This window comes from Punica granatum, chromosome 4 (assembly GCF_007655135.1).
Source record: "Punica granatum isolate Tunisia-2019 chromosome 4, ASM765513v2, whole genome shotgun sequence".
Classification (NCBI taxonomy): domain Eukaryota; kingdom Viridiplantae; phylum Streptophyta; class Magnoliopsida; order Myrtales; family Lythraceae; genus Punica; species Punica granatum.
Window position 1 is genome coordinate 12,307,223 of NC_045130.1, and position 26,314 is coordinate 12,333,536.

Consider the following 26,314-nt stretch of genomic DNA (forward strand, 5'->3'; position numbering starts at 1 on the left):
AGAATTATGAATTGATATCTCCCTACTAGAGGTGGTGGTTGCTGGCGTTGGGCCACCATCAAATGCATCTGTTGTATAATTTCATTATTAAGGTATTACTAATAATATATTTGCTAATTGATATTAGATATTTGATTTACTGTTGACTCTTGACTATTTTAATATGACCGTTGAATTAAGTCTTTATCAATAAATGCTATTCATTTGGATTAATAACTTTTATTCTTTTGGCCGTTGATGGAAAATTAAATTGCATGGTCAAATGAGTTTAATTGCAATTATATTTGATATTTGTGTGCTCTATATATAAATAACGCGGCAGAGAATAGAGTGCGGTGTTTTTTTTTTTTTCGAGAGCACAAAATTTTTATATTTATTCATACAATATATTTTTATATTTTTCGGGTTGGGTTCTAGTGAGGGAGTGTCTTATTTACATTCATGTTCACTTCTCTTGGGCATTGTATCCCAGTGTTAGATAATTCCGTTGAAAATGCGCCGCAACATTGCCGAGAATTATCTATCATCAAAAAAGTTTCCTCAAAATGTCTTTGCTCACACTTCTATTCTCCATTTTGTCCTTCTCAATATTTTATCCACAGCACCATCGCCTCCCTTTCGTCCCCGCGTTGGTATCTTCTATGTTCTTAATTTCCGAAAACTATTTTTATTTTGAGAAATTAAACAAAATATTTATTGTGGGGATATCATGATCATTTCCCTTACATAACTCAATCATAATTCATTAAACACTTGATCGGTATTGGACATCCATAGATTTGCAAATCCCATGTCATCCCCCTCTTATTAAAGAAAGCCCTTTTATTTTTTTAAGGTATGATTAGGTATCTTGTGAGTTCCAAAAAAAAAATCCGAGTTATGCAAGGATTCGGATGGAAGGATATGAACGCTCTCTTATGATTTTCCTTTATCCAATTTTCTCCATCCAAACATATATAGGATGAAAGGAACACAACATGGGGGAACCCAATCGGTCGAATGATGAACACCAGAGTGAGTGGTCATATAGCAACACCCATCCACGACATCATTAATATTTTGACCAACCTCAAAATAAGTAGATTTATGGCTAGGAAGGGACAACTCCTATGTTAAAAATAGGGCCACGTGCTCGAGACTCGATTTTACCTTGGCTACTACACATCCATTGTTACAGCAAAGTTGATGGAGCTCAATATCACCAAGTTCGTGTGTAGGGATTTGGCTAGCCTAGGCTCATATCAGAAACATAAGGTGGGATGGATCTTGGCAAAGCTTGATCTTGCTAGATAGCCTTCTTGTATGGGTATATCACTGTTAATATATAGTTAAAGCTGAAGGAGAACCGGAACCGGAAATTCTTTTACTCAACATGAGGTATTGACTTATTGGTTAGATATTTTTGTCTTTTACCCTAAAATTTTTCTACATGATTTTCATTCTTCAATTAAGTCCTTCTATCTATCTTTCGCACAAATGTGTGTTTCTTTTTCCCCGCAAAGTCCCATAACTCTGTCAACATGTTAAAAAAAATTATATAATATTGTTCTCAACAAATTATTATAATCTTATGCATGTACGAACTATATTAATTTAAGTGCTCTATGTCTCTTATCTTTTTGAGCTTTTGTCTTTTATTTTTAACATAAACTAAATTCATTTAGCGTCATTCATTTATTACTCAAATACCATGATATAATAATGCAAGTATTGGATGATTTGAATTATACGAACAAATGTTAGTGGAGATCATGTTACGAATAGTCAAATATAACATATTTAAGAAAGTCAAAGTAGTTTTAAATTTCATATATAATTTGAATGAAATTGGGAGTCATGTTTATATGGGCTGGATTGAGGTAAAGTTAATTAGGCTTTGTGAAATAAGCAAATTAGGCACATCCATGTTCTTAAGCTGGCCCATTATTAGATCTAAAGCCTCATTTGGCATGGCCAGATTAATGGCGAGAGCTAGACAGCATGCAACTCGGCCTTTGGGTGCTTGGGATAGCTCAATCGAAACACGATAAGGCCCAAAAAAGTTTTAGCCGGGCATGCATATATGCTTGGACTCACTCGACCCGTTGCTTGCCTAAATTTAACCATGCATATGCACACAATCACTGCAAAGTTTGGATATTTGAGATAGATTTTTTATGCTCACATCAGGTTTTGAATATTAAAATTTAGGGAGACTGCAAATTATGAGTAAGTTTCAATTTGACCATATCCAATGGGACACACCAGTTTTGATCAGTGTCCCTAGAAACAGCTGAAAGTACCATTACCCGTTACACCTGAAGAAAATTATAAATATGATATACGAGGAGGAGAGGAGTTAGAGACATGTTGCCATAGGGCAAAATTGGGGAGTTATTATTTTTACTGACTCGTAAATTACACAGGTTATGAACACATTTGTTGGCCAAATGACGTTAATAAAAGTGGAACATTACTAATTCCAAAAACTCTATTATGGTAAATATGAAACCTATATAGTGTACGAATAAATAATAGAAAAAAAATTAAAGTCAAATTTGAGTTTTTCATTCTTGTAGTGACAAAGGACACTTGGAAAAGACCACTGCGTGTGGCTTAACTAGGTTCTCGTAAATTTGAAAAACAATCTTTTTCAGAAATTTTGACAAGATTTTTCGTCCTCCTTTTCGTCCTCCTACAGCAAGGTTGTTAAATTCGCCATTTAACTCATAAAATCATACGAGTTTACACATCTTATGAAAGCGTGTTATCTCATATCAGAATCGCAAGTCTATGTAAACTCGGATGGAATCGCGCATAGAATTATAAACCGGGTAAACTCAGTAGAATCATAAGAGTTTTCCCGAGTCCGGTCCAAGCATAAATCTCCAAGAATTTTCAAAAAAAAAAAAAAACGGGTTTAGCCCATGCAATTGCAGGCCAAGATATATCCGCCTCAATCTGGGTCTTTGACTTCAAGAGTTTTCCAACGTTGACCAAAATTAGGGAGTCGGGACATAGGTGTCTTTTCCCTTTCCCTGCGTTCTGCTGGGTGGTCTCCGCTCTCCTGTCTCCATGACTCTCAGCTAATTTCGCATGTCCTCTCCACCTCCTCCACAAGTTGACATGTTATGGACTTCATATTTGTAAGTTTGGCTTTTGAACTTCATATTTGTGCTATTGCAGGGAACATATGCTTGGTATTTCTTAATTTGAAAGATTCATTTTATATTAAAGGGGTATTAATTATTTATAGATAAATTAATCCGGTACCTACACTCTACCAATTTATGATATGAATCTATAACACGAGTTTATGGGGGCGTCCACCGAATTTACATCCTTTCAAACTTGACGGCCTTGCTTCTACAAGCTTGATTACGAATGAGATTGACAAAAATTACTGCACTTAGAATATAAAAATGAACTAAGAAAGTTAATTCAAATAATTCGACTCTTATTTACCTTTAAAATTTAGTATTAAAATCATATGAATATAAAAAATTCACGTTCAGAATGTTTTATTACTTATTAAATTGATTCTACTCGATTTAATCAAATCTTTTGAACTTTTGGACTCCAAAATGTTCCATGAAAAAAAAAAGTTCAAAAGTCAAAAGAGAAAGTAAATCAGAAAGATTATGCAGCCGGCTACGCCAGCTGATAGGTCGATCGGGTGTCTCTTTCAATGAGCAGGTAGCAGAACTTCTTATACGGAACATGCTGTTTTCGAAATTTCAATTTTGATAAACGACAATTTAAGCCATTGTTATAACTGAATAGATAATTATATCTATATTATTATATGGTTTTCTTTTTCAATTATATCCGATATTTGTCTTCGCTGGAAGATACTAAATCACGAATTACACCTTCATATGTCAGCATTAACGTTATTCATGTGGTTTAACATAGGAAAAAGAAAAACCCAGATAAACCTACCTAGTCATGTGAGTGAGAAATTGCAAATGAATAAATACATATTAATCATGCAAAATTTATTTATGATAATCTAATTAATTATTTCTTATCAATATGAATTGATTCAAATAGTTCGATACTTATTTCTTTTAAATTTGAGTATAGTGAATCGTAAAAAATTCGCGTTATGAGAGTTTTATTCCATAGTGTATTGATACGGCTCAAATTAGATTAATCGGGTTTCATTGGATTTTCGTATATCAGAATATACTGAAAAAAAAATCAAATCACTATGATTATTCAAGGTTTTTTTTTCTATGTAATATCAGAAGGTCAGAAGGTCATACCAGAAGATTTTTTCTATTCAACATCACTATTTTTTTGTTTTTCGTTAGGTCCGGACGTCACTATTTAACATCAAAGAGGACCTTATTTTCCTTACCGAAAAAAGGGGAGCTTATTTCCCATTTCTCGCTATTACCACACCCTTACTCTCAGGCAAACTCACCACATCAATGGAACCCATCTACTACCTCATTCCCCTATCCATCTTCCTGCTCTTCCTCACCAAATCATTCTTCCACAGATCAAAACTCCCACCAGGACCTTCCGGGTTTCCGATCCTCGGCTCGCTTCTGAATCTCGGAGCTCGGCCGCATGAGTCGCTGTTCCACATGGCCAGGCGGCACGGCCCTCTTATGACCCTCCGCCTGGGGTTCGTCACCACTGTGGTGGCCTCCTCTCCCGAGGCCGCCAAGGAGGTCCTCGGCAAACACGACAAGACTTTCTCAGACCGGCTCATCCCCGACGTGATCATGGCCCAACCCAACCCAGAGTCCACCCTGGCGTGGGTACCGGGGGACCAGGCATGGAGAAACCGCCGGCGCATCTGCACCACCCAGATGTTCGCCGCACAGCCCCTCGACGCCCTGCAGCACCTGAGACACGAGAAGGTCTGCCAGCTCATCCGCCACATCGAAAAGAAGCACAGCATCTCGGGAACACCAGTGGATATCGGGCAGGTGGCGTTTGCGACAACCCTGAACCTGATATCGAGCACGTTGTTCTCGATTGACATGGTGGACCCCGAGTTTGAGACAGCCCAGGAGTTCAAGGACGTGGTGTGGCGGATCATGGAGGATGCGGGGAAGGCGAACCTGTCGGATTACTTCCCAGTGCTCCGGCCGTTCGATCTGCAGGGGATTAAGCGCCACATCAAAGTTTCATACCTAAGGTTGCATGACATTTTTGATGATATAATTGAGAAACGTCTGAAAGGCAGGGCGCAACAGTCGGCGTCCGCAACGAGGAACGGAGATTTCTTAGATGTTCTTCTGGATCAGTGCCAAGAGGAGGGTTCGGGTTTCAACCGGCAAACTATCAAGCCCTTGATCCTGGTAAGAAAACTGGCGTCACTACCCTTCTATAGTTATGTACTAGGAAAACATATCCGCTCGTTGCTACGAATTATTTTATAATAAAATTTTATACATATTACAAACTAATCCGAATTATATTAAACTTTAATTATTTTATTTTTCTTAAAGATGTTTTATATGACTCTTCATAACATAATTTCCATTAATGTTCCTCGTATAATTTAAATCATCAGTATATATATATATATATGAATTATATTATATTATGATGCTTGAGAATTCAATAATATTTAAATTTGGAGAAATGACATCAAAAATCGCAAATTTTCTACTTTTTTTTACGTTGTACCACGAATTGTTTTTTTCTTTAAACTATCAAGGCATTATAAATTTATATAGATCATGTGCTTGCATACAATTATAACAATTTGTTAATCAAAATAGAATGTTGATTTTTTTGATACGTTGATAGGATTATAGGGGACTTTAGAAAAAAGGAATAATATCTGTGGAAAAATTAGCATAAAGAACTCTTATGAAGAAAAAAAAATGTGCAGAAGGCCCCTAGTTCACCCAAAAAAAAGAAAATAATGTGAAGAAACTTTGAAAAGACGAGTTTGTTTTTCTTTGCTTGGAGAAAAGACAAAAGTATCTAACTTCCCAATAAGACATGGGAAATAAATGAGAGTTCTGTAACTTGTACTTTATAGATTTCCCAGTCCCTTCAGTCAATTGCAAAGCAAACGGGTAGAAATGCTAAATACGGTCTACCGTACAATAACCTAAAAGTAAATTTATTTTACCTGTACGGTCTCAAATTTAAATATCGTGAATTAAAAAAATTCATGATTAAAAAAATTTTATCTTTTAATAATCTGGTTACACTCAAATCTTAATTCATCGAGATCCATTGGACTCTTGAATACTAAGTAGGGCAAACGAGAGAAAAGAATAAATTATCATCATTTTATTTTCATCACCAAAATAAAATTAAATCTCAATCAATAAATGTCTTGAATCCTCAACGTTGAAATTTTAAGATCAAATCTCGCCATTGAAATTAGTAGGGATATAAATACACAATCCAAACGATTTAGAAAGAAGGGGTTGTGCAGTGAGGAGGGGATGTGATATGGAAAAAATTTCGATAGTCAAGAAATTTTTCTATAATTTAATAAATTTCACCGTACAACTCGATATTTTAAAAATTTTCACCACATAACATGCATATCGTATTAATTTTATCAAATTGCATGATATTTTGAAATTTTTTGATGATATAATTGGGAGTTCATTTTCCATTAATTCCTTAGAAGGGACGGAGATTCTATCCATAGAATAGGAGGTGGCCTATTAATTATAATTGGAAACAGCCATTGAACGTTGATGAACCACACTGATCAGTTGTGGGCACGCGCCGACCGGCTACCTCCAGTTTTCTTCTTCTTCACCCTTTAATCTTTAAATTTTTTTAACTTTTGTTTCCTTTTCTTATTTTCCAAAGTAATGAATGAATTAAATTAAATGTAATTCGTCCGATGATACAGTGACACGTGACAGCAAATAATAGATGACGGTGTTAACTTAGCTAGATACTGAGAATATTTAAAAATTCATATTTTATATTACTAAATATTTCACTTTTTACAATTAACAGAACTTTGGATTTTTTTATATTTAAACCCTCGGTGTCCTTGGTCGTTTATGATCACTGTCTTCTCTCTCTGTCTATTGAGAAGCTAACACATGGATTTCCTCCTCCCTCGTCGTTCCACTTTCTTTAATTTTTTTTAGTATTTTCGTAATTGCGACCATTTGTAAAAGAAATAAAATAAAATAACAGTTGATATATTTTCATCCTTATTGGGCTTTGTAATATTGTTACCCAATAAAATTTTTAACATGATTGACTATAAGATAAAAACTCTATCAAATGTCATTATCAAATCTTTCGTATGGAAAAAAAAAATCACTAGTAAAAATATTTTATCTTTTATAAGCTATTTAGAGCTTGAATACGTTTAAGTCGAAACACATTAAATTTTTGGATATTATAGCAAAATATAAAGGAAAAAAAAAAGACATTTTACCAATTGGTGCCGTTGCAAATCCGATAATAGGGGACAGGATTTTATGCGTGTCAGAATATATTTATATTTTATAACAAAAGTCAAAAGATTTGGTGATGACATTGACAGTTTATCCCGATTATAAATTAATCAACTAACTTTTAGGAAAAACAATAATTAATCAACTAGTGCAATAATTTACGCATGAATATTTAATTATTATAGGAAAAAAAATTTACTCCTTCACCTTTGACACTAAATTTTATTTGTCACGTGAACTTTAAAAAATTACACATAACTCCTTAACTTTTAGGAAAAACAAACACTTTGCCTCTACGGTCAATATTTCAGCCAAAATCACTTTTACAAATTCAATAACATGAATAATAATAATGAGGATGATAATTTTTTTTAAAAAAAGGAAAAGCAATTTATACATCACTTCATCTATGGTCGCGGTGGCAGTGACCGAGGCGGAGCAGCCTCGAACCCCATATTTGCCACCCCCATGTGTCTCATATTTCGTTAGCATTTTAGAGAAGGAGAAAACAAAAGAAAGAAAAGAGAAACCTGAATGGAGCTCGAGATAGGATCGACGAAGAAAAGAAATAGGGGAGGACGGAGAGAAAAAGAGAGAGACGAAGCTAACAAATAGAGATGGGAAAGAAAGCGCTTGAGTTGTAAAGGAAAGGGAAAACTTCGGGGTGGGGAGGTCTCGCCGACAATAGAGGTATTCGGGTTCGAGTATCTTTTTTTTTTCACGATCCGGGCTCTACCCTGTAAGGGATATGTTTCAAGATTTTGGAACCAGATTCTACCCAGTTGAATCCTGGAACTGGAACCTATCTGAAACTTATATCATAACACAGATTCCGAATATCCAGTTGGAACTTGTAATTTTTTTCTCGTTAAATAAAATCGAAAATATCTCATCCATAATCATGAATCACGCAAAACAGAATGTCGACATAAATTTAAATTAATTCACAATACATCGGGAATGGAGAAGATTGCTAGCAACCATTGGATTTGGAGAGCTCAAATTAGAAATTAAGAAGGAGAAGGAGAAAGGGGGAGATCGAGCTCATATTATGTTTGGAGAGCTCAAACACAGAGAAGAGAACGATAGGTGGGTACTGGTTTGGTTAGGTTTGGTTTCAAACTTTCAGTTTAGTAGATTTTTTTTCCTTTAATTAGTGAATCTGGGTCCGGGTACCGATTCCGGTTCTAGGCATCCTATATGCAATACCTGGAATCAGTTTTTACCGGTTCCTTATTTTAATACACGAATTCCATCATATTTTCAATTCGAACTACTTGGACCCTATCATAATGGGTAAGTTTCGACTAGTTCCAAATATACCTAGTATCCATACACATCCCTAGCCGGCTCCGTAGATCTTGTTATGTGTAAATTGTTTTTATTTTTAAATTTATATTATTATTATTATTATTATTATTATTATTATTATTATTAAATCAGTAAAAAAATGATTTTGGTCAAAATATTAATCGAACGGGGCAAAGTGCTTATTTTTCACAGAGATTGAAAAAGTATGTGTAACTTTTTAAAGGTCGTGAAGCAAATATTGTCTACTCTCCAAGGTCATGGGGCAAATTACTTTTTACTCTAATTATCGTAATAGAGAGTTGAACTCCTACACCTATCATACACCAGTCAGTGTGGGAAAAACATTAATAAAATTAGATTTTAGTTCCACAAAATTTGAAATCCATGTGAGTGTGTATCATGAATGAATAAATTCCTCACATCTTCGTTGTACTAACGTAGGACTTGTTCATTGCTGGAAGTGATACGTCCGCGTTAACAACCGAATGGGCTATGGCTGAACTTCTTCGAAAGCCCTCTGTGCTACAAAAGGCACGACAGGAACTGCTTGACGTCATCGGAACCGAACGACAAGTTCAAGAATCAGATATCCACCAACTCCCTTACCTCCAAGCGATTGTCAAGGAGACTATGAGGCTCCATCCTGCAGTGCCACTTCTCCTGCCCTATAAGGCCAAGACGGATGCGGAGGTTCTCGGCTATGTCATCCCAAAGGGCATTCAGGTGCTCGTCAATGCGTGGGCCCTCGGACGAGACCCTGACTACTGGACCGAGCCCACAGAATTCCGGCCTGAGAGGTTCTTGGGGTCGAATGTGGACTACAAGGGGCGAGATTATGAGTATATTCCATTCGGGGCGGGGCGAAGGATCTGCCCGGGTTTGCCCCTTGCAGTCAGGATGGTTCATCTGATGGTGGCTTCGCTTGTCCTGTCTTTTAACTGGAGACTGCCCGATGGGATGTTGCCGGAGGACTTGAACATGGAGGAGCAGTTTGGGGTCACTTTGAGGAAAGCTGCCCCTCTTTGTGCTATCCCAACTTTGGGATGAAACCGTTGCACTATCGTCTTTTCTTTTTTTTTTTTTGGGTCTTTTGTGCTCTACATCATATTAATGTCCTTGGCCACTCCTTTTTTAAAAAATAGTATTTTTATTTTTTTGGGTTATAAAGAGACCATGAGATTAAGTGTCACTCACCGAGAGACGGAAAATGAAAATAAAAAAAGTGCGAAAAGCCTTTACATTCTGAACTTTTTTCTTATAGTTGGACTTAGAAGTCTTACAAAATATGTCTTGACGTTTGAACATAGAGAAAATATTTTGTATCTTTTAAATATTTACACTAGGGCATTCTAGGCTTTTTGTTTTAATCTTCCGATTTTCTTTTAGTGAAATCTTCCGATTTATTTTATTTCTTGCCTATTCTCATGTCTGACCAAACGAAAGAATAGAACTAAAACAATACCTCCCAATCCCAATTCCTTGCCGATTCAAATCCCCTTCAATTTCCTATCCACGAGCCAAACGCCTCTGTACCATCACTCTGACGTCGCTTTTGTTTCCGTCTCTGCCATGAATAACTCTCTAAATATTGTCGGGGAATATGTGAGTATGGTTGATAGACACGAATGGAAGAACCTACATTTTGAGGCATGAAAATGACTGTCTATAGAAGGGTAGAAAGGAGTTGCCGCTTCTATTGTTTTTTACATCGTAATTTTATTCAACTCAACTTTTTTTTCCCTTAATTTAATAACATAATAATTACTTTTTTATCTTTTTTTAATTTAATAATAAATTTTCTCATATATTTTTTAAATCATTTTTATAATTAATTTTTTAATAATAAATTTATCATTTACTTTCACATTTATATATACATTTATTAAATTTAAGTAGACGCTTAAGTAGGTTATAAATTTATTGAAAAAAAATATTTTGCAGAAATTCAAAATTCATTAAAAATGTTATTGGAGAGTTCCCTCTAGAGAAAGGAAGAAATTAGGGTAAATATTAGAAAAGTCAATATAAACCCTTAGTTCTTTATTTATCGAGAACGCTTACGTGGAAGCATCTCCACAAACAAATTAAAAATTCTCATTGAGAGTACTTTAAATTACTATAGATATAGATATGGATTCTTGTCAGTTTAACACAAGGATTGCAAACTGCTTTCTCCCAGTACCAAAGATTACTGACGATGCCAACAAACTAAACTTGGATACCCCGGACTATGACTGACGACCCATATAATCTCGTAAAAAGAATATCATGGCCCATTGATACGAAACCCATTGCTCAAATGACATTCTGATCTCAATTCGAAAGTGCAACTTATCATGAACACAGATACCGATGTTGATGAAATTTTCTCAAGTTCCCGAGTCATCCTTAGCTACTCCGATGACCTACGACCAGTGAGGGAAGCCAATATGAGGGGTTTGGGTGTCCGATTTGGCCCTCCTATGATCAAATCAGTAATAGCTATGGATGTTTACATGGTAGAGGAGAAAGACATCGAAATCATTAAAAGGAGGGAGTGCCCAACCCCTAGAGAGGAGCATAGCGATCGCCGTTTCCTAGAGCAGAGTATGGTGATGTCCTCATAATTAAGGTGGTAAAGGCCGAGGCGGACTTCTATAGAGGAGCATGTTATGGTGATGGCTGACTCCTACGGGAGTGTGGTACTCGTGGTCGACACTGAGGAGAGGAATACGATGATGCCCAAACTCCTACGAAGCAATGCGAACAGCGGATTCCTAGAGAGGAGTGTCAAAGTGACCAATTCCTAGAGAGGATTGTAATGGTTTCTAGAGAGGAGTATGGAAGCCGAGTCCTTGTCTCCGTCCTCTATAGGATCCGATCATAGCTGATAATATTTGAATGATCTGAATCAGTATTATACAGATGTAAGTTTGCAATGTAATTAATTGTCCTAGCACAGGGTAACTTTTCCTTCTACACAAACCCAAGCTGAGGCGGATCATCTACAAATAGGAATAGGGACCCCACTTGCCCACAAACTAATCTTGAATTTGCTTACTTGTCTAATTATCATGTTATCCAATTAGAAATTTCAGAATGAAATCTGAGGCTCCATGCCATTCCTCCATTCTACACCTTACACCCCTCATCCCCAACCCTCCAACCCCTTCATGCCACGTGGCACCCAAAATATCCTTTGTGCATCAAGTCACCACCAAGCTCCTCCTCCATGCCCTGTGTGCATGTATGGGGTTTATCACAGGCACCATCAGCCTCTCTCTATCAACAAAATGAAGAAACATCAATGTCCCATGCATCCCCCATCTCCCAATTATTATGGTTAATAAAACCACAAAATATCTTGCATAGTTTCTTTATAAACCCTTTTCTTCAATTAAAGAAAAGAAAAGTATAATATAGGTTGGTTCAAGTGATTCGATATTTATTTTTCTTAAGTAAAGTTTCGGATTTGAATTTTGTGAATGAGGAAAATTCATGCTGTGAAAATTTTAACGCGTTAGTGGCTAACCCGACTTGAATTAAATTAATCGTAATACGTTGAACTTCTGAATACCATGATAAATATTGGAAAAAAAACACAAAAAGAAAAAAGAAAAAGAAAAAGATTAACCACAGCCAGTTTGCACCTCAAAGTTACCACCAAGTTTGTCCAAGGCAAAGGAATAAGGATAGTCACACAATCCCACAATCATAAGGACACCTCAGCCTCTTCTTCTTCTTCACACACCATCATCTTCATTCATTCAACATTTTCCCAATCTCTTCTACATTTTTTATTGATAAAGGAAATAAAAAGAACAAATTTTAGGCACTGCATGCAATAACCCAGCAAGACTCATAACCTCGCTATATCTGATAATGGCAGCTTCAGCTTGTACAGTCTACACAACAACTCAATCCCTCAGCTCCATCTCCTCAACCCCATCAAAGCCCCTGCAGCAAAGGCACCATGTCCTACTCTACAGCAGCGCTTCCCGGAGAAGCGCCTCCAAGAGAAGGCCGTGCCTGGTGACGTGCTCGGTCGGAGACACGGTGGTAATCGGCCTGGCGGCGGACTCGGGCTGCGGAAAGAGCACCTTCATGAGGCGGCTCACGAGCGTGTTTGGTGGGGCGGCGGAGCCCCCCAAGGGAGGGAACCCGGACTCGAACACGCTCATCAGCGACACGACCACAGTGATCTGTCTGGATGATTACCACTCCCTCGACCGGACGGGGAGGAAGGAGAAGGGAGTGACGGCGCTCGACCCGAGGGCCAACGACTTCGACCTCATGTACGAGCAGGTCAAGGAGCTCAAGGAAGGGAAGGCCGTGGAGAAGCCGATTTACAACCATGTGACGGGGCTGCTGGACCCTCCCGAGCTCATCAACCCCCCCAAGATCCTTGTCATTGAAGGTCTCCACCCAATGTAAGTTTATATATTATCCTATGAAACATATCATGCCTAAGACACAACATTCTTATTTCTTGTGGCCCTTTTGAAATTTTAGATAAGAAAAAGCCTCTCATTGGTTTTAATATTGTCTCCCAATAAGGCTTTGAGTTGCACTTGGGAAGATCAGTACTGCAGTCTTTAGACCACGTCTGCTAGGTCTAGTAGAATGAAGATGGAACAGATCGAATCCGGCATGTAGAATATACATATAACTCTTCCCGAATCCGTTCGGGCAGTTTCAAATCGAGTGGTTTATAATTTTCCGAGTAGAAGAAACTGAGCAAAAGACATGAGCGGAGCTTTGAAAATTCAGAGTGCAAAGGAAGAGGCGAAGAATACAAAGCAAGGATAAGCTAAGCTTTGCATTCTGTGGCAGGGGGAAGCCTGTTGACTTTCTGGACCATTTCATCTTTGACCATAGCTGGGCCCCTTTTGGGCCCAATAATCTTTTCTCACTTCGGATTGCCGAGGAGAGATCAATGACCTTACTTTTACCATACCGTGATTGCGTAATAAAACTTCTTGAGATTTAATATGTTCGAGGTTTTTTATCCATCATAGGGGAAGTCCATCCCTAGTACTTAATCTAGAAAATAAAGCGAAAGAAAGGGACGCTTGCCCGCCCCACTAGTGAATGCCGAATACTGCACTAAAACATCTTCCTCATGTTTGTGGTTTTAGATAAGCCGGGCTAGTCTTTTCGAGTTTCATTCATTTGCATTAGAGCCAGGTTCGAGTTTCTGACCATATGTATATTTGCCTATCATATATCACTCGAATGTATTTGGAATTCATAACTGTTCCAGCCTTGCGTGCGGAGTGTGTTAAATAAAATGTCATAAATCAAGCCCTTTTCAAGTTAGTTGGCAGTGGTCCTTCAGTGTTTCAGACATCGAACAGGTCAATCGTCAACACCGCATTTCAACATTGTCACACAATGGATCTTCTGAGTCACAAATTGTTGTAGGTTTGATCAGCGGGTCAGGGACCTGTTGGACTTCAGCATCTACTTAGACATCAGCAACGAGGTGAAATTCGCATGGAAAATTCAGGTGCTTGCCCATCTTTTGATATCGATACCAGCTCCCGAGTTTCAGTCCTCCGTAATTAATATTTCTTGTTCTCTAAGCTGTGCCAGTGAAATTGCAGAGAGACATGGCAGAGCGAGGACACAGTCTCGAAAGCATCAAAGCTAGCATTGAGGCCCGAAAACCTGACTTCGAAGCCTACATAGGTTGCCAAACTTAAGAGCTCCTTTTCTGTGTTCTTCCATTTTCCAAGGTTATCCAAGGAAAATATCCGTTTCTTTCTGAGTCTTGCAGATCCACAGAAGCAATACGCCGATGCCGTGATCGAAGTTTTGCCAACACAACTCATTCCGGGAGACAACGAGGGGAAGATTTTGAGAGTCAAGTTGATCATGAAGGAAGGAGTAAAATACTTTAGCCCAGTGTACCTGTTCGATGAGGGCTCAACCGTTTCATGGATTCCCTGCGGGAGAAAGCTTACTTGCTCTTACCCGGGCATCAAGTTCTTCTATGGCCCTGACAGTTACTATGGCCACGAGGTATCTATGCATCCATTTGTTACCGTTTCTCTCGACCTTCTGAGCGTACCAATATAAACCAGCTGACAGGATACAAACAATCCAACAATCCCACGTTGAAGGCTCAGAATAGACAAGCGGTTTTCTATTCATCGCTTATAACTGATCCTAGATCTTCCTCATTGCTACTAAATAGGTGTCGGTGCTCGAGATGGATGGGCAATTCGACAGACTAGACGAGCTAATATATGTGGAGAGCCACCTGAGCAACCTCTCCACCAATTTTTATGGCGAAGTGACCCAACAAATGCTGAAGCACGCCGACTTCCCGGGTAGCAACAATGGGACCGGCCTCTTCCAGACAATCGTAGGCCTTAAGATCAGAGATCTGTACGAGCAAATAACTGCCACTAAGGCCTCTGCCCCATTACAAGCATCCAAGGCCTAGGAAGCAACATCACCCGATAATCCGACATCGAATACGGACCGTTTTGGCATGTCCGGGTATCGGGCTTTAGGTTTTCGCCTCCATGGATGAGGACGGTTTACAATGTACTTACTTCTCTTTGGTTTTTTATTATCTTTTTTGTTTAGCTATGTCATATATAATCATAAGATAATAATAGAAAAGATCATATTCAGCTAAGAGGAAATTAATGGAGACTCGCCTCAGCTTCTTGCATCAGAAACAACTGCTGGAGTCATCCTACATGGAGAACAATGTTCACTTTCGGTTGAATGGACCCAGCCTGCAACTCATTCTAACACGAAACCAGCAATCACCGTGCTCAGTTGTCGGGTGGTATTATGATTCGCAGAACTATTTGAATGAAGAAACTGAGATAGAATCCACAACCATATTTCAACAGAAAAATTTGCAGAAAGATATCCTTTTTACACTCAGCTGGAAAGCCACATGAGCACCTCAGCCTCCCCCACCCCGACCCTGGTTTACTCTTTTTTTTAATTTTTTTTTTTTTTTGTGTGTACCTATGTGACTCTACACAATTGCCAGCAGGCTCTGTCTCACAACTGGAACAGAGCATATCAAGGAGCCGAATATGCCGGTGAGGGCATAGGCAATGGCACAGAAAGGGAGAGCCTCGGGTTCTTTTGCTGACAACGCGGCCGTCCCCAGTCCATGAGCACTGTCACAGTACACAATAGAAAATCAATGAACGACATGATTAGATGCCATTGCACAATTAAATGCCTATAGACAGCAATATGCCTCATTTCATAGGTCATTTGCAGACGAGAGCTCATATAACTGATTCATTTACCGGCAATATATCTTAGTAAGATTGTTTTCTTATCAATTTGACATTTACGATATCAACTCTTCTAAAAGACCAACCTTGACGCAGTTGCTATTCCTCGAGCAATAGGATCACGAAGATTCAACTTGTCAAGCATTGCTTGCACAAAATTTGCACCAATTAGACCAGTCACCACCACCACAGCAGCAGTCAGAGAGGAATTGGCACCTGAAACCATTTCAAAAGGAAACTCTACAATTCATAAATGAAAACAAACCGAACAAAGTAAAAAAGAATCTTTATGCAAAACTGATTTTCATCATTCACATCTTATTTTTGCAATATGCCGCAGAAGAGAGGACGATAATCAGAAAAAGATGAGTGAAAGAAGTTATTGTACCTTCAAATAGAGACACGATGCTAAGTGCTAATGCCACAGTTATGCATCTCGGCAGGATTGATACGGTCAAGTTCGACTCAAGACCGATTAGACGTCCAACTAAAGCAGTTGAGTACAATGAGAAAATTGATGAGACAATGACTGATGTGAAAATCTCAGCAGCATGTCTCTTTACAAGCTGCAAATTAAACAAGAGCAATGACAGTTAGGAAAATCTTTCCACGAGAATAAGGTTCAGGATAACTTAAAATGGCCTATGCTACCTTTCTTTGCTTGAACATCGAGAAGGCAAAGGAGAGAATAACGGATCCCAAGAATCCCATTAATATATCACCAGCTCCAGGATTCGAAGCTGCTTTTGTAAGGTAATACCCTGAAAAAGAGATGCTATAAGCTATCGCATGGTGAAAAATGGAGTAGAGAAGACAACAATGTACAACAGAGACTCACCAAGAACAGGATTGAGTCCAGAGCGGGAAAAGTAACCGAAAGCAAAGGCAGCAAGATCTGCTGAAAGCGTGCAGCAAATAATTGGATGAAACACTTTCTTCACACCAGACGGCAATCTGAAAGGAGAAATGGTCAGATATCTATTTTCTTAAATTTCACTTTAACACGAGTAGCACAGACATCATCAGTGCAAAATCAGTTAACACGAGTGAGCCTTGGTATTTACCCGGTACCAACCACGTAACCCAGCACAGTGGATGCAAGCAGGAAAGGAAGGCATGTTCTCGCCTGTGTCCCCAGTCCTGTAGGATAGAACAGGGCAGCAACAAATGATGCAAGAAATATCGCACTCCAAGACCAAATTTCCAGAGAGGAAAATGGTGAAGGCTTGGCCATCGGCTCAGGATCAATCATTTCCGTCTTTACAAGATTTCTTACAGTAATTGCTGTGTAACCAGCGACGGTAAGTGAAGCTAGCCAGCCTCCAGCTGCATAAGTGAATGGAACTCAGTAACTCATATGTAGCAATCATATTCTGCCTCCTATTGTTTAAGCAAAAGAAAACCAGTTAATCAAACTAAGTACGTGAATCCAGGAGATACCACATTATGAACAAGCTATTCGGCCTAAATCAAATCCAGAAAGTTCTCCATTCTTAGTTTATTCCCATGGGCATCCCCGAGCATAAAACAGCTTTTCAGGAATGAGAGCACTCGCCTCTACTCTTTCAGGAGAAGAACTTTGCTTTTTGTACTTAAGCTTCGCATTCTATGTTTCGGGTTTTCACGAGAGATCACCAGATTCACCGCCACAATCAATGCACTATTGCATTCATCCAAAGCGTAGTGCTTCAAATTCAACTACCACTAAAATAACTCCAGAGTTTTGGAAAAGCTTGAATTCAAGTCGATTACCAACGATCAAGCAAATCTTGAGTCCGGATGCGGCCGGAATGTCTTTCACTGCAAGCGGCAAGACAACCAGGGATGGAACGTAGAACAGCGGGAGCCACCTCTGGATGAACAGAAGGGCTGGCTCAAAGAATCCCATCAAGCCAGCAGCCGCTGCCGGGACGGTCGAGTCCAGAATGAGCAGAACAGAGAATATGCAGAACATCCCGAACAGAGCGCTGGGGAACTTGATGGCGGCTGCGACAAATGCCTTCTTGAGAAACTTGTCCATTGCCAGGATTATGCCGAGTGACACGAGCAAGTGCAGTAACCCAAACACCTAATGAATGCGAACATTGTCAAAATGAACTGCAGTCGATTCGATTCGATTCGATTCGGTTCAATTCAATGCTACCTTCTGAGATATTGCAGAAGCAGTACCGCCGGTTTCAGCTCCGGCTGACTTCACCGAAACTATTCGATCGGAGCGAACCTCATCAGAACCCACTTGCAGGAACCTCGTACTGAGCCCCATCCCTCCGATGGATGAGGATGATTTTCGGGCAGGGGACGGTCTGTGAGAGGGGCCCCCGACATTCTTGAAGGGGAGAGAGGAAGCTTGCGGAGATCGGAATCTTCCGAGCATGGGAAATGAGTGATGGTGGAGGGTGCTTGAAGACTCGGGCTTGGGGAGGTGGCGGGGACTGAAAAGACATGCAGAGAGAGCGAAAGACGTAGAAGGAGCGGCCATGGCAGCAGGTGTGGAGGAGTGAATGGAAGCCTCCCTCGTCCCGGAGAAGGAAAAGGGCCCATCGCTGCTCTATTTCCTTTTCCAATTTTCAGGTGGGGATGACTTCCGAAATTTTGTATGGACGACAAGACAACGTTCAAGATGAAGATGGATAGATGAGCTTTGTACTGTCCGACTACGACCTTCCTTCGCCCAGGAATTATTTAGGGAATAACATGTTGGCTTTTTATGTTTTATATTCAAAAAAATATATATCTATATATGTTTGCACTTCTCAAATGGAACGGGGAATTCTCCGCGTGATTTTGGCCGTCGGAACACGCTCTTTCGGTTCAACTTGATGGCATGGACTTAGACACGATGTTACCATTTCTGGTTTTTATAGAGGTGCCAATGAGTCTGCAATGCAACGCCTGAGATAATTACGTCCTCGGTCGGATTGTCTATATATCCAAGTTGGGGTATAGTTAATTGGATGTTTCGATGTAATTAGCGATCCAATCGCCTTGCTCGCTGAAGCATGGATTTGTAGTTTGGACGGAGGACAAGGGACACTGCAATGATCTTTCTTGTATCTCAGGCAACTTCAATATAGATTACAGCAGTTATTGCGGATTTAGTCAAAACAAGCAAACGAGAAGGATATGATACTCAGAATTGTTATTTTACAAGTCATGAAGACGATCACATCTACAGAGAGAATCCATTGCAGCTACCGATGCTCACAAGAAGTAAGCGAGGAGCAGAGTAAGAAGTCGTACGAAAACCAAGCACGGGAAAAGAAGTACAAGCTGAGAGATTATTAGCTGACGACACCAGAAACAACTGCCCGAAATACGAAAGAAGCTATAGACCACCCTTCCCACTGAAAATCTCGCAACTACTTGAATATACATTTTGCAGAGAAAAACCGAACTGATGGACCGAAAGATCAGGAATCAAACCTATCTATAACTGGAGAAGAATAGGTTAGGCATTTTCTTTTAGGCAACTTGAAACTTGTTATTTTCAGGGTTGACCCTCATAGTGGTATGAATAGTAGTTTCTGTGCTCGGCTTCGTATTGGTAGTCGTAATTGTGCTCGTAGTTGTGCTCATAGCTATGCTCGTAATTCTGCTCATAATTGTGCTCGACTTGATGTTGAGAGATGGAGACATGGTGGGGAGGAGAAGGGGAGCTGAGTTCACTTCCCGAACCCGAAGGGCTGACATGATGAGATTGGTGCTTATCAACCCGTACCTGAATCACCTGCTCTTCCTCTACCACGAAGGACTGGAAAATCGGGTGCAAGTAGGCATCAGCTAAGTATGCCTTCAAGTTGAGGTTGGGCTCTGCTGCTCGCTCTGCAATGTCTTTGGCCATAGCTTCCTGTTGAATGAGTGGTAATGAGACAAACATCAAATGATAGCTATAAATAAAAAATTCCAATCTTCAAATAAAGCTTAATTACCGACATAAATCTCTAACTAAAACTACCCGGATATAGATTCAAAGATGCATCTTCACCTAACATGATATTAGGGAGACTTTCTAGTTTCAATTAACAGTAATCTCCTCTCTTTTTTTTTTTGGTGTGAACTTTGATATTCGAAAGCCCAATTGGGCCCCAACTAATCCAATCAAGCTAGGTTGGCCCACTAAGGACTAAAGTTCTCACAGTGTGGATTTTCTACATTTACAAGGACTCGAACCCGAGACCTTACTTAAGCAGAGGAAACGTCGAACTGTTTGAGCCAACCCACGTTGGTGGTAATCTCCTATTATTGCTAGTCTTCTTTGAACGTCAAGCCTAGTTGCTGGTGAAGAGCCTGTTAAATGATTAGGAGATTACATTGTTGTTGCACCTCACCACTAGTTTTGGCGTTCAGGAAAAGTCGGCCATCTAACAATCTGGAATCGAGTCAGGCTTTTAAACGACCTTAAATGTTGCCATTCCATGCCCCGTATTATAGACTGAAATGATTATTTCAGGTAGGAAATAGGATTACCTCCAGTGGATATTTTCTAAATGCAGGTTCGAACCGACTCTTGCAGTACTTGTGGAAGGCCAAGGTCAATATAGGCAAAATAACAAGCAGAGGAGTCGAGTTAGCAGCTTCTTTTGTACTGAGCAGACCCATCAGAAGAAGTTGTGAAATCAATAAACTTGCAATAATGCGGCTGTGGACATGTGGCCAGAAGGCAGCAACACTTTCGTATTGTTGATTGTATACGTTAATTATCTGCAAAACACCCATGAACCAGAAAAGGCGGAAAATAAGGGAATCTTAAAGAAAAAAGTAATTTTCTCACTAGAGATCAACTTTTCCATTAATGTTTCATTAACTTGCTCAGCAGCCACGATGCCAGACATCATGAATAGACTCATGCAATCTTAAGAAGTTTCGAGATTTAGCTCCCATACTATTGTCAGTTGAAAACCTTCAATTTTTAGCAAATCATTCCAAGGAAAAGAAATTGTTTCATGGAATTGCTCCTCTCTCGCAAACAGGTGACTGGTGTACAATGCCGGAACCTTTCGGTTTTGCAGAATGGAAGCAGATTTATAGTTCTCCATTTTCATCTCCATGAAGAATAAAGATATCCAGGGTGGATTCGATCTAGCTCGACATTTTAGGGCAACTCTAAGTGCAACTAAGACTTTTCCCATATCCTATGACTGGGAAGGGGTGTCTCCATTTAAATTTTACGGAGAAATTACAATTTTTACTATCAGTTTTTATATCTATACCAACTTCAACTAGATCTTCGAACTGGAAGAATCTACAGATCTATCAACTTCTTGTGAAAGTTGACCACAACAAAAATAACATATTACTGAATAAAAAAAAAATGGAACTTTTTGAATTAACTGACCTGATGACGGTAAACAAGGTATGCTAAGGCGAAGAACACCAGAATGAAGGGGAGAAGAATGGGAGTAACAACAGCATAAACAATCCCGAGTAGAAAGTATAGTTGGAGGGTCGGGAGAGTCTCAGGATAATCTACACTTCCTGGGTCCATTGCCCTCTCTCTGTCTCTCTCTGTTTTCACCAAGAACATGTTCTTGAGGTGATATATGACCAATGACTTCAGGCGGAGAATCTCAGCGGCAATTCCGGCCCACCCATCAACCATTATGTACGTGATGAAAAAAGTGGCTTTCATTGGAATTGAAACCCCGATGGTTCTTGGGATCCTGCAAGGTGGGGGGGAAGAAAAAAAAGGAGGAGATCCGATAAGAAGATAGAATCAGTTAACAGGACACCAAATGTTCTTTTTATATCAAAACAGTCCTCGTGCCTTGCTTAGTTTATTTAAGTATGTCAAACTCAAAAACGAGAAAATTGCAGCAATGACTATGTGAGATGAAAACATACTCGGTGGCCGATTGGTGCAAGAAAGAGTGTAACTGCTCGAATGCTGTTCCAGTAATTATACTTCCCAAGAAGACGTTGACCAACATGAAGTAATAGTATTTGGCAGCTGCCTTTCTTTCCAACATTGACATTGCTATATGGCCCTCGATCTTTGACATGATCACCAGAACTGTAGGAAGAATGTATAAGAATATTTTGAGGGCTAGACCGGGAAGGAAACCCTGTAGGAATGACTTGATGAAATTCCTGCAAATCAGTAGTACCAGTATTACAAGGATGAAGTAAGAAAAACCACTATGCCGTAGAGCTTAAGTTCAATGTCCTAATATCTGATTTTCAAAAGGAAAGGAGAAGAACATTTTGATGGTAATTATTTTTATTATTTTATTTTTTAAGGCATGATTTGTAAGCGACGGAATGGTCAATAAACATCACACTTGGAGAATAGGAACAACATATGTTCCACATAGCATGCGGGATATGAGACCAAAGGACCAGATTGATTCTGCTGCAGAGTATTGGCTTGAGGAAAGACCACATAAACTCCCATTTGTGGTTAAAAAGATCCATTTCATTCTCTAAAAGGTACAAATTTGCCAAAGTAGTAGAAATTCCCATTTGTGGATGAATCTGTAATTGCCATTGCCAGAACATTGCTTGGGCATTTGCATTCTTAATGTGAGCTAAAGAAAAGGATAATTCTTACTTACAGCTCAATCACTGGTCTCAGGAAAGGGGCAACTCTTTCAAGACCCTCGAGATTTGCAAGAGATTGCACAAAGGCAATAGGAATCATGTAGAAGAACACCAGAGCAAACACCGATAATGATATCACGAGCTTTCGGACGGTCAATGAAACAAATGGTATGGCTAAGTTGTTCCAATACACATCTCTGGGCTCGGGGGCCCAGTTTGTTAACCACAGGGTGGGGTTCTTGCTCTGCTGAGTCTGAGCACAAACAGCAGCTCCCCACCGGGAGTTGAAGGAAACGAAAGCAACAGGCAAAATAGACTCAGGATCTTTTATAACTTTTTCCCGCTCCAAAGCCATCTGAACGTAATATGAGAAATGAAAAATTAGAGAAAAGAAGAGAAAGTTGCAGGAAAAACATTTGTAAATAGTGAAGAAGGTACCCTTCTATCAAGATTTTTTATTTGTTGTTTGTAGTAATCGATGGAATCGACTCGCACACCCCACAGCCCCAAGAAGCCTCTCTGGAAGTGAAGTATAAACCATCAAAATATGGACAAGCAAACCAAATCCTTCTCTAGAAGGGTAAAGGCCCGAACTGTCATTTCATTGTCACTGTATAATATATAAGTGCTCACCTTGCTAGTTGGTCGCTTCTCGGGGTGTCTTTCAAACTTAAGTTGATAATAGTCGAGCCAGTTCTGCAGCCTCTCTCTTTGCCTCACAAGTTTAGCGAATTTTTTTGCATCATAGACAGCCTGGGATGAGATGAGGATATTGGTATAAATTTCATAAATCAAAATACATCCTTCCTTTATGGGCAGAAAGAAGTAAGCATTTAGACACGGGTCCAAGAAGAGGACAACAAGTGTAAGTTGATCACCTGGTGACAGAGATAGTGTTCCGGGTGGTTAGTTTGGAAGAAACGATCCACGCTGTCAGACACAGACTTGCCAGAAGCATGAGGCACGTTTCTGACCACGACCTACATAAGGTACATTTGAAAGAAAAACTTAAAATTTTATTATGAGACAGAGAATATAACAGACAAATTGATTTCAAATCGCGTGATGCACACAGCAGAATTCCGAATGGGGTCCTCACCAATCAATCAGATTATAGTTTAAACATCTTTCAATTGGTGAAAGTTTAGTGGTTAGTCCAGTAGAGAGAGCAGCACTACTGAAATTGACTTACTGTGAATTGGTCAACTCGTCGATGTTGAGAAGCCAAGTATCGTAGCCTCATCGAGGCGATATTATCATATTCCTTATAGAGCATGAAGCAGGTCCATATTGTGAACAAGTACTCCAATCCTATGTGAATGAAAAACCTGAAATTTTAGGTTTTGAGAAAACCAGGATGTTACAATCCAGCAACTTGACCAGTTCAACTAGTATTTGAATCTCAACCTCAAAATCCTGTTGCCATAAAATTGCCTATCAAGTTCTTTCAGATAACCAGACAAAGTGGGAAAGCACGATAAAATTACAGCAACTTCCAAGAGTAAAAGGCCACCAGCAATCATAAGAAAACTCTGTGCAGTGTTATCATTCATGAAGATTTAAGTCTAAAAGCATTTTCGGTTCTCATGGTCCATAAAAATAATTCCAAGTCCCAGGAGTTTCAACCCGAAAGCCATGATGTTAAATCACATAAATAAAATAATCCACATGAAATATATGCATGTTAATATTAACTCATAATCAAAACAGCTGTTATATGTTAAGGCCATTATAGTTGTAGAAGCATCATATTTGAAAGTGTTACGTCTGACCAAGTTAAAAGTCACAGTACTTCACCTTGAAGAAACCCATACAGCAATGCCACAAGGAACATATGTGCATTACTGAGCTTATTAAGATATATCCATGCCGAGAAAAATTAAAAACATAAAAAAACCAGACTGTTACCTTGACGATTGAGGGCGTACATTGGAGATGGATAGTTTATCAATATCACTCGTAACCAAATCTTTCTTCAGAAAAGATATTGTCCCATCTGATACATTGACTGGAATAAGGATTAAGAGAGCCACAACTGTGACGGGCATGAAAATTTTTAAGCTGCAAAACGAAAGAGAGAAATTAGTCCGAGAAAATGTCCCAGGGGTCAAAAATCTTGTGCTAGACTTGGATTAGCTGTATTGAAGAGTGAAAACATTCAAAGCTGAAAACTGAATGCTACTGTGGAACAGGAAAGTGAAAATCATGTTTTCATAAGAATTTTCTTGAAACCGAAAAATATTGAGAAAGTAGAAATTTCAAGACAAATCATCATTACTTACAATTATCCACAGAAGATGAAACAGATAATCGAGATCAACCCACCAATAAAAACTAAAATAACCCATAAAAAATAAAATTAAAAAACGTGTACAGTACTGGAGAGCGAAGTCAATTCTCTCGTGACACATGAAAAGGACCCATAAGTCATGACAAAGACTGAAATCAATCGAAAAACTGCAAATTTTCCATTGTCTCGATTCTCAGCTTCTATGCTTTCACCATTGAAAACAACGTAAAATTAAGCAGAGGGCTGAGAAAAAGTGAAAATAGATTTTCACTTTCCACGGCCTGATTAGAAAAACAGAGCAACAGCAGAGGAGGTGACGACCCAACAAGTACCAGAACAGACCCGAGGGTGTAGATTCTGAGGAAGACGGCAGAGTCGAGGCCGGCGTGGTCGATGATCTCGGCCTCGGTCATCTTCATGGCCTGGGGCATCCAGTTGAGGAAGGTGAGGTAAGTGGTGAAGTTGAGGTTGACGAACTTCCCGACGAAGTTGCCGGCCCGGCGGGGGCTCTTCCTCGCCCGGGCGAAGTACCATTTGGGGAAGTAGACCCTGTCGTTGACGGGCTGAATCCTGAGCAGGGCGAAGGCCAGCAGGAAGGCGAAGGCGCTCAGTATGTTTATGAACGCCGACACCCCTATGTCCTGCAGGGTCGCCATTATCGAACCGAACGAGCACAAACGAAAAGACCCAGAGAGAGATAGAGAGGGAGAAGGGTGAAGAAGATGAGACGGCAATGGCGAGCGTGCAAGCGAGGGACGGAAGGAAGAATGGGGCAATGGAATGGAGTGGAAGACAGAAAAAAGAAGGATTTTTGGCTTCTTTCTTTCCTTCTTTTTTATTTAATTGCGAAGTTTACGGGACAGGAATTGGAAAAAAGACAACCTTTTTTTCTGCTCACAGGATGAGCAGACTTTTTGTCAGGTAATTCCGTTACTGCGCGGTTGTATTTGATTGATATCCTCGGGATCCCTGTCGTAATATTGTATATGTGTATACATACACGCATACACAGATGAATGACAAAGAGAAGACACTGGCATGAAAATGAATCATCAAATCGTGTCATGTAGCAGACTGCATCAGTCGCTATCCGTTTCAATTAATTACTCTTATTGATTCGGATGTTCAAGTTTGATGCACTGCAGTAAGAGAATGCATAGTTTTTGGTGTTTAGCCCTTTTTTTACGAGATTACGGATATTTTAAGCTAATAAACTGGATATGTTTTTGTATATGAAAATTTTGAATACAAGTCATAACTTTTATATCTAATTCAGTAATATATATATATATATATTCACATACACAAATGAGAAGATAATTCATATCCAAAATTTACATATAAGATTATATCCTAATTTAAGCGTTAAATTCACCTTGATTACAAGATATTTTCAATTGGTTTTGAATATCTACTAAAGTTCGTTGAAGAGCGTGTTTTAATGGATTGGTGGTCAAAGTGGCTCTTCATGTTTTTTTTTCTCCCTCTTTTTGATCATGGTTTGAGATGATCTTTTGGGATTTGTTTTTTATTAT

At 39.3% G+C, this 26,314-nt stretch overlaps 4 protein-coding genes across 6 annotated transcripts; 2 read left to right on the plus strand and 2 right to left on the minus strand.

Moving 5' to 3' along the window:
• The first annotated feature begins 4,326 nt into the window (after positions 1-4,326).
• LOC116205349 (geraniol 8-hydroxylase-like) lies at positions 4,327-9,950 on the plus strand. Its single transcript, XM_031537929.1, has 2 exons — positions 4,327-5,297; positions 9,141-9,950. Exons 1-2 carry the CDS (start codon positions 4,416-4,418, stop codon positions 9,744-9,746), a joined length of 1,488 nt encoding a protein of 495 aa, XP_031393789.1. The 5' UTR covers positions 4,327-4,415; the 3' UTR covers positions 9,747-9,950.
• A 2,430-nt stretch (positions 9,951-12,380) lies between these two features.
• LOC116204435 (phosphoribulokinase, chloroplastic-like) lies at positions 12,381-15,334 on the plus strand. The gene is made up of 5 exons (XM_031536505.1): positions 12,381-13,108; positions 14,103-14,187; positions 14,285-14,369; positions 14,458-14,702; positions 14,878-15,334. The coding sequence occupies exons 1-5, from the start codon at positions 12,561-12,563 to the stop codon at positions 15,127-15,129; spliced, it is 1,215 nt and encodes a 404-aa protein (XP_031392365.1). The 5' UTR covers positions 12,381-12,560; the 3' UTR covers positions 15,130-15,334.
• Positions 15,335-15,519: 185 nt separating this feature from the next.
• LOC116204434 (plastidal glycolate/glycerate translocator 1, chloroplastic-like) lies at positions 15,520-18,542 on the minus strand. The gene is made up of 8 exons (XM_031536504.1): positions 18,096-18,542; positions 17,705-18,020; positions 17,017-17,278; positions 16,791-16,906; positions 16,604-16,713; positions 16,341-16,518; positions 16,039-16,168; positions 15,520-15,829 (listed from the first exon to the last, which is right to left on the minus strand). The coding sequence occupies exons 1-8, from the start codon at positions 18,429-18,431 to the stop codon at positions 15,682-15,684; spliced, it is 1,596 nt and encodes a 531-aa protein (XP_031392364.1). The 5' UTR covers positions 18,432-18,542; the 3' UTR covers positions 15,520-15,681.
• A 504-nt stretch (positions 18,543-19,046) lies between these two features.
• LOC116205361 (CSC1-like protein At1g32090) lies at positions 19,047-25,620 on the minus strand. Of its 3 annotated transcripts, none has more exons than XM_031537942.1 (11): positions 25,122-25,620; positions 24,398-24,550; positions 23,682-23,817; positions 23,368-23,469; positions 23,123-23,242; positions 22,928-23,008; positions 22,504-22,844; positions 21,794-22,039; positions 21,288-21,612; positions 20,420-20,653; positions 19,047-19,799 (listed from the first exon to the last, which is right to left on the minus strand). In XM_031537942.1, exons 1-11 carry the CDS (start codon positions 25,433-25,435, stop codon positions 19,440-19,442), a joined length of 2,412 nt encoding a protein of 803 aa, XP_031393802.1. In that variant the 5' UTR covers positions 25,436-25,620; the 3' UTR covers positions 19,047-19,439. The 3 variants fall into 3 exon arrangements, with proteins under 3 accessions (XP_031393802.1, XP_031393803.1, XP_031393804.1); XM_031537943.1 differs by having other exon boundaries at positions 25,112-25,246; XM_031537944.1 differs by lacking the exon at positions 25,122-25,620 and having other exon boundaries at positions 23,682-23,800; positions 24,398-24,750.
• Positions 25,621-26,314: the final 694 nt, after the last annotated feature.